The 7,978-nt window shown below is 39.8% G+C and overlaps 1 protein-coding gene across 1 annotated transcript in view; it reads right to left on the bottom strand.

Annotated features, from left to right (window-relative positions):
* LOC119286776 (calcium-transporting ATPase 3, endoplasmic reticulum-type-like) overlaps window positions 1–7,978 on the bottom strand; it is a 27,037-nt gene that overhangs the window by 1,578 nt on the left and 17,481 nt on the right. Inside the window, exons 15-30 of the mRNA XM_037566223.1 lie at window positions 6,957–7,101; window positions 6,662–6,769; window positions 5,999–6,151; window positions 5,800–5,904; window positions 5,030–5,226; window positions 4,510–4,621; window positions 4,242–4,340; window positions 4,022–4,167; window positions 3,371–3,428; window positions 3,116–3,208; window positions 2,882–2,932; window positions 2,645–2,776; window positions 2,266–2,367; window positions 1,479–1,533; window positions 1,311–1,396; window positions 1–148 (exon numbers count right to left, since the gene is read on the bottom strand). Of these exons, the coding sequence (XP_037422120.1) occupies window positions 1–148; window positions 1,311–1,396; window positions 1,479–1,533; window positions 2,266–2,367; window positions 2,645–2,776; window positions 2,882–2,932; window positions 3,116–3,208; window positions 3,371–3,428; window positions 4,022–4,167; window positions 4,242–4,340; window positions 4,510–4,621; window positions 5,030–5,226; window positions 5,800–5,904; window positions 5,999–6,151; window positions 6,662–6,769; window positions 6,957–7,101 (1,790 nt within the window). The remainder of the gene's footprint in view (window positions 149–1,310; window positions 1,397–1,478; window positions 1,534–2,265; window positions 2,368–2,644; window positions 2,777–2,881; window positions 2,933–3,115; window positions 3,209–3,370; window positions 3,429–4,021; window positions 4,168–4,241; window positions 4,341–4,509; window positions 4,622–5,029; window positions 5,227–5,799; window positions 5,905–5,998; window positions 6,152–6,661; window positions 6,770–6,956; window positions 7,102–7,978) is intronic.

The raw sequence follows: 7,978 nt of genomic DNA, 5'->3' as shown, positions 1-7,978 counted from the left end.
GTAGAGATTGATTTTCACTTAGGTTATTCAAGGCATTAAACATCTCGACAACAACAAGAACAGTCATTGAAACAGTTGATGGATGGCGATCCTCAAAGATGCTGCAAGGATATGAAGTTTGCCTGGTTGAACATGAATCAAAATTGATCTGCAGTAGGAAAAGAAAGATATTCAGAACTTACTGAATCAGTAATGTTTGAACAAGAGCTACAATAAGAAACTTCAAGCAAAATAAAGAAGGGGAAAATAGACCATAAGGAATATTGTTAAGCAGGCATGGAGAGGGTGAGGAACCATACAAAAATTTATTGCTGATTTCACGTTCAGAACTCTCAAACATACAGAATTGAACTATTCAAGTATGCAAGTGAAATATGATTCTGTGGTGAGGAAAGGGTAAAAGTCTAAGCAATAACCAACCATGGCAGTAAGATCCAGAGGAATGTACCACCTTGAATTCAGATCAAAGTTTGATTTCTTTTAAAATTTCGATGGACCAGCAAACCAGGAGAAACAAGTCAAGCTCAAATTAGATGCTCGAATTTACAATAAAACCTGACCAGGAGAAAGGCCATTCCTAACCAGCTCCCACATGACTATGAGCCAGAACTTTTTATATGTATATGTAATCATTTTTCTTAATCCCTGGATACATGCAAACAGCCATATGAATTGACAGCTTGAAACTCCATTACCGGCCCAGCCAATCTACCATGAGACCCAACAAAGGGATCTCTTTGTATAAGCTGATCTCAGAACAAAAGAGTTGTTTCATTAACTTAAAATGCACATCAATTATCACATGCCATGTTACTCACAGTGCTATTTGGGAAAAATCATATAGAAAGGGTTTCGACATCTTCTATATATATTGTTACAATATGCAAATTTTACACTAGGGCTTGCTACAACCGTTTTCCTTTTTGGAAAACAAATACTGCCTCTGTAAAATAACATAAGACCGTTTTCTAAAGTACTGATCTAAAAGGTCTTATATTACTTTACAGAGGGAGTATAAGATTTCTTGGCAGGACTCACTCAAGCATGTAGACCAAGATCTCCTGGAAAATCCAACCCAATGAGATAGGCAAGCAGTTGCCAACAGCAGAGGTATTTTATAATCAGTGAAAAAGAAGTATACAGTACTGCACTACAGTCTACAGGAATATCTTTTCAAGTATAAGCTTCTGGGTGGGTTGTAACCCCTGTTTATCAGGTACAGGTATTACTGCTGTGCTGTTCCAGACCTCCCAATAAACACCAAAAATTAACAGTGTAAAAAGTAGAAAGAGTTTGAATTCCCAACTTACCAATTCAGAGTATGATAATCTAGGACCATCTTCAGAATAAACAAACCACCAAACGAACCCCGCTATAGTGGCAAGACCAACGTAAGCTGCATTAACAAAACTATAAGAAACAACAATAATTCCAGAAGCAAAGCTAACAAATGTCAATACGGGCACTTTAGTGCATACCACCAATGACTAAATAGCGGAAAAAGAGCCATCCACTGACCACAGCTTCGTTCACCTGCAATTCAAATATGCAGCAGGAAAGAGCATGTTAATAAATGCGACGAACTAGAAAATTCAAATCATAGCTATTACTTGAATCGACTCACTTAGCAATTCACACTTTTTGATAAGTACCAAGCAATTACCACATAGTAGTTAAAATGAAATAAGTCAACAGTTCTCATGGACGCAACAAGGAATCCAGTGTACACATAAACATATAGCATAGTGCACAAGTAAACTAACAGAAAGGGATTTGGGCCACTGCAGCATCCAATTATCACTTAGGAATATTCATGTGCCAAACGAGTTCTAAGAGTGACAAGTGAGGTTGTCATAAGGTCATTGTGCTGTGGACTTGCTTTATCTCACAGTTGGTAGAAGATTTTAGAATTCCTGATAACGTCAGAACAGCTACATTGTCAAGTTACATGAATTTACTCACTATCCAAATACAGTCAACCGCTAAACCAATTTTAACTGAAGTCAGTATAAACATTAAAATAATAATGAGGACAACCTAAAACGTACGTTAGTTTATAAAAAAATAACAAGCTACCACGTAATCACTGTTAGGTACTCTCTCCGTTCCACAAGAGTATAAGATACATGTATCACTGTTAGGTATAGATACATGAATATAGTACCATTAGCCTAGGCTGCCCTTGTATAAGTAATATATATTCCATCCAATGATGACAAGATGGAAAGTTCCCTCTCATCAGGTACAACACCCTTTTTATATTACCTTACGAGGCTTAACTGCCATGATATTGCCATCAGGCTTGTTAAAACCAATTGCAGTTGCAGGCAACCCGTCAGTAACAAGGTTTACCCAGAGTAGCTGGACCTACAAAGTGATGGAGTAGAGGTAAGCAGATTTTCCATCCAATTACAAAATTAAGAAGGTCCAGAAATATGCATGTTAAAAACATTATACAGCAGTAAGCACGGGGCAAAATATAATGACAAGATAAACATGCCACATATGACTGTACTTTTTTGCCACATTAATTCGAAAACAAAATATAAGATTGCGATACTTATTGAACTACAGATGATAGATTGTATAAGTCCACATAGTTCATCTCAAGACACATAGAAGCTAAGAAAGAGTTTCTACTCACAGGTACAAGTGTGTCAGGCATCCCAAGCACCGCTGCCACAAAAATACAAACTACCTCCCCAATATTTGATGAAATCATGTATCGAATAAACTGCTTGGTGTTATTATATATGGCCCTTCCCTCTGCAACAGCCTGTGAGCAAATGATAATAATAATAAGTTTGAGTAAACAAGAAGCATAATAAGATCCAATGGTTGTGTCTTATTTGGATGTTAATCAGTCAGATCACAATCTTACTGCAACAATTGTAGCGAAGTTGTCGTCAGCCAATACCATATCTGAAGCACTCTGAAATAGAAAGGTAAACATAAGTTGTCAAATTCGAAAAGGTCCACAAAAGCAACCAAAACATGAAGTTGAATAAAAATATTTGAAAGAAACAAAACTCTCAAGATAATGAATACCAATGTCCCTGTTTACTTCTAATCTATATAGCAGTTATACCTTAACATCGGTTTAAAAAAGTAATACCTTTGCAACAGCAGTTCCTGATCCCATAGCTATTCCTATGTCTGCTTTTTTCAAGGCAGGTGCATCATTGACTCCATCACCAGTCATTGCAACCTTGCATGAGAAACGAACATGACTATTGCGTAAAATGAATTATTGCATGAAGTGGAAAGTGAAGCATAAATCCCCATGATCAATTCCATAGCAACTAAATAAGTTCCATCACCATGAAGACTAAAGAGCTCAATGGAACTTTATCAACAGGTACAAGCTTACCACTTCATTATGTGATTGCAAGGCTTCAACAAGCATCTTCTTATGAGAAGGTTCCACTCTGCAGTAAAAATAGTCAGGTATAAAAAGGCAATCAATAGTACAAAACCAGAAGAATGGTGATTAATCCATACATCTGTCCATGTTTTAATCATTTTACCACTTTTTCGTCTGGGTTATTGTGATGTCCAATGTAGTCACTTGCCACAGGTAAGTAAGCATATATTATGTTCCATGCCACTAGGTTGTGATAGACTGGAGCTATAATTAGTGTTCAAAATTGAGATGGTGAATGCCATATTTTTCTGATGAAGTATATCTCTAGTAACAAAGCACTCAATATGGGAACAAGTCTAAGGAACCACACTAATAATAGGAAAACACTACTCCAATCTCGGCCATTGCATCAACTTACGACTGCTTATGGCAGCACTATTTGTGTATGTCACTACAGCCAGTTCATAAGCAATGAGCTGGCTGATCTCAATAGCAAAATAAAAACATTTTTAATGCAGTAGAATACTGCTCCATTATTTTGCATTCTATTAAATGCATGTAGCTCATTACAAGATAAACTGGGATATGTCATTACCCATTCAGCAAGGGGTAGCTATGCCCTAAACTTTAACAAGGTTGTAATGATATTCAAATCACCTGGAGAACAGAACCATCCTTCGCAATGCATTTGCCCTTTCCAAAGGAGGAAGCCCTTCAAATTCTGATGCTGTATATGAATACCCTGTAAAGTCATCTAAATGCTCAAACGCACCAATTTGCCGACATAGAGATTCTGCAGTGGACTAAAATAGCACATATTTATTCTCAGCAGTATCAAAAGATCTTAGAGCAAAACTAAACAAATATGTTCACCAACCTTGTTATCCCCAGTAACAACAATAACACGAATCCCTGCTGACATACAAGAATGGATAGCACTGTGAACTTCATCTCTTGGAGGGTCAAGCATCCCAACCTGAACCAGTAGCAAAAGAATTTGCATCATCAATTATTAGTGGCACTGCTATCTTACCTAACATAAATCATACCTGCCTACAAAGGCAAAGCATATTAAAATGAGCGAACAAAACGTAGGGGACTACTAAAGAAGGAACAGCAGAACCAGCAGGAGTGACAAAGCGTACCAGTCCAATAAATGTTAGATTTGCCTCATCATTATAGGAAAGACTTTGTTGGCCTTCTGGCATTCGTTTTAATGCTAATGCTAGGCACCTTAGGGTATCCTTTCCTGCAAAACTGAAACATTCGGAGATCATTGAACATATTCATCTAAAGCATTTGATGTAGGAAAAAAATTAGTAAGCATATTTAGAGAAAATAAAAAAATCATATGCAACAATATGACATTGCCAAGTGCTAACTTAGTGGCAGAGTTTGGTCAAAATTACCGAGGTCCCTTCACGTCAGAAATAATGTCAGTTATATTGTTAAATCTGCCTATATGAACTGAATGTTTCAATGTTGTGATCACATCCATCAAGAAAATACAACCTCATGACCCAAAAGCTACAAGTAGGTTTAAAGGCTAACCTTTTTTCTATTGTTAAATCTGACTATATGAATTGAATGCTTCAATAATTTAATCACATCCATTAAGAAACATGCAACCTCATAACCCTAAAAACTACACGTGGAAAGGCTGACCTTTGAAATCTAGCTTCCAGCTCATTACGTATGTCCATAGTCAATGGTACAGAAGACCCATCATCATTGCACAATATATGTGTGCATCTTGCCATTACACTTTCAGGGGCACCTTTTGAAAACATAATCTCCTGTTGTTTTCGACTGCAAAGGACGCTCATCATTTTGCGATCTCGGGAAAAGTCTAGAACTGATATCTAAAGAATAAATCAGAAAGAAAGAAACATAAGAACATCATAATACAAATCTAGAAATAGGATTGAAATTTAAGTTAAATAAGTCACACCCAGTTAGACTATACAGCATATACAAAATGGTTTCTCCACATATAGGCAGGCAGTATAGTCAAAGTGTGAGCAATATACAGTAATAGATACTGCATATACTATCCCATCCAAGTGTCAACTGCAGTTTACCTAAATAATGACTTAAGATGAAAACCTTAACAGTTACGCAAATACATAATTAAACAATTGAAATTTTCTAGTATGTGGGAGGAACAGCTGCTGATACCACAAGAACTTTGGAAGTACTTGCATAGTTGCATAAAGTATCAGACCTGCTGTATATTTTTGAACAACTAACAGAAGGATGATGTTTTAATGCCTACTTATATGCTAGCAGAACAAGTGCATAATCAAGGAAGTTCTTTATGAATGGGAGTAGTAGACATAAGGTAGGGGCAGGGGGTACTCTTAAAGGGAGCTGCAAATACAGGGCCACAGAATATGAGATCAACATATAAATGCCGACAAGTAGAGAAATATAACCTTTCTGAACTGATTTTCCCAATAATGATTGCAGTATGATGCACGCTCATGCTTAGTTAGCATGTTCAGAGCTGAAGGCATCGAATCAAAACCAGGAAGACCGACCTAACCAATCAACAAAATGAAAATTGAGATTGATAGTTCCCATGAAAGCTATCAAAAGTGCACTGATAAGCAGATTCCATGACTAACAACTGACCTTCTCCACCAGAACTCGCAGAGCAACTTCAGTGGACTCTCCAATTTTCTCATAACTTTTTTTATCAGGATTGTACTGTAAAGTGGATTCATTGCAAAGAGCTGAACACATGGCTATATGAAGGAGACATGGGGATTGAGGAGGAAACTCCAGCTGCAACAGATGAAAGCCGCCTGAAAAGTTAGTGCCTAAACCAAATGTCACATGTACAATGTTTTGCACACTAAGGGACATCATGGTCACTCGAAAATAACCCAAAGGGTTCTGCAGGTCGCTAATATACTGACATGGCTGGTCACACAATTAATCCATCTACGGGAGCCTAATATTTGTCTAGCTGGGTAGAGCTGTACATCTCAGTCAAAAGTTGTGTACTATTGTTGCTATGCTATGCACCATCGTACTCTGTCATTCTACTCTAATGCAAGGCATTCCCTAGTAAAGCTGAGCTTAGCAGAGTAATGGCTACAAGACTAGTGAATTGTAACAATCATGATCATGTGTCATGGGTTTGGTAATTTGGTATCATTTACACAATGTGTTCTTGTACTGCAGTCAAAAAGGAATAATTTCAGCTGTTAAGACAAATGAAAATACAGGGTTCAGGCCATTGCACTATAATGATCACCAAATTAGTGACAGCTGAGAAATACATCATTGTACCTGATTTTCACTGGCGTCATATATAAATCCATCAGGAGCAAATGTGGTTCCACTGATAGAGTACTCATCAGTTATTGGTCTCTGGTGCACAGACCGCACAACACATACCTGAGGTATTAAGATACTTGTTAGTTATGTGGTGAACATAATATGTTGACCAAGTGTAACAGACTTTAATCTTAAAGTGCATGTTGTATTTTAGTCAAATCCCACTGCACACTTATGCGTGCAAAAAGGAAAATAAAATGAAAGGGCCAACTAAAAGAGAAATGATGCTGTAAACTGGAGTACTCACCTTAGACACTGACATCATGTTTGTCGTAAGAGTGCCAGTTTTGTCACTGCAAATGACCGTTGTGCATCCTAATGTCTCCACAGAGGGCAAAGATCTTACGATGGCATTCAAGCGAGCCATTCTCTTGGTACCAAGAGCTAAGCACCTAGAAGTAAACCAATGATATGTTATATTTACTTCAAGAAGGAACAAAGTAAACCACTACACTTCAATATAAAATGAACAAGAAACTTAGAACATCTAGGCTGAGGATAAGATTGGTAATGGACAGTATCATGTTTCTAGTTTCTTAACCGAGTCATGGCTGAGACAAATGCACAAGATCAATTCTCTCCCGCTCAAAAAGGGTTAGTCAAAAATGACTCCCAGCTCCCAGCTCCGCCTAGCCCACCAGCCTCGTTGCCGTCGAATCCCCGCCTGTAGCCCTCTTCCCCTTCGGGCCCTTCCCCAGCCCCCCTCCCCCTCCCCCTGGCCATGGCGCCCCCCGGCACTGACCCTGTCGAGCACCAAGCGACCCTCTCCGATGACCGCGTGTCCTCTGGTGACCGCTGGATCGACTCGGAGAGCGAGTCCTCGACGCGCTCGTACAACAACGTCGCCTGTACCATGCCGGCACCCTCTGCGCTGCTGGCGTCCCCCGCTCCACAGGCTGCGGCACCCTCCAGGCCGCCTACCTCGCTCCACGGGCTGCGGGACCCTCCATGCCGCCTACCTCGCTCCACAGGCTGTGGGACCCTCCATGTCGGCACCCTCTGCTTTGAGGTGCACCGCATCTCTGGCGGCGTTGAGGTCGATGCTGACAGCTACCAGCCCACCGCCGCTGCGCCGGCGTAGCCCTTCTCCGAAGGAAATCGCTGGGCTCTGCTTTCGTTGCTTCGACCACCGCCACCGCATGCTGGACTGCACCAACGACATCTGGTGCCACCAATGCCTCATGTCCGACCACGACTCACGCTCTTGTGATCTTAGGCGCCGGGATGCCGCCAGGCAACCCCGCACCGCCACTGGCCGCCTAGGCCAGG

The sequence above is a fragment of the Triticum dicoccoides genome, chromosome 4A, assembly GCF_002162155.2.
Source record: "Triticum dicoccoides isolate Atlit2015 ecotype Zavitan chromosome 4A, WEW_v2.0, whole genome shotgun sequence".
Taxonomy (NCBI): domain Eukaryota; kingdom Viridiplantae; phylum Streptophyta; class Magnoliopsida; order Poales; family Poaceae; genus Triticum; species Triticum dicoccoides.
The sequence above is the reverse complement of the archived record's forward strand: the minus strand, read 5'-3'. Positions and strand labels throughout refer to the sequence as shown.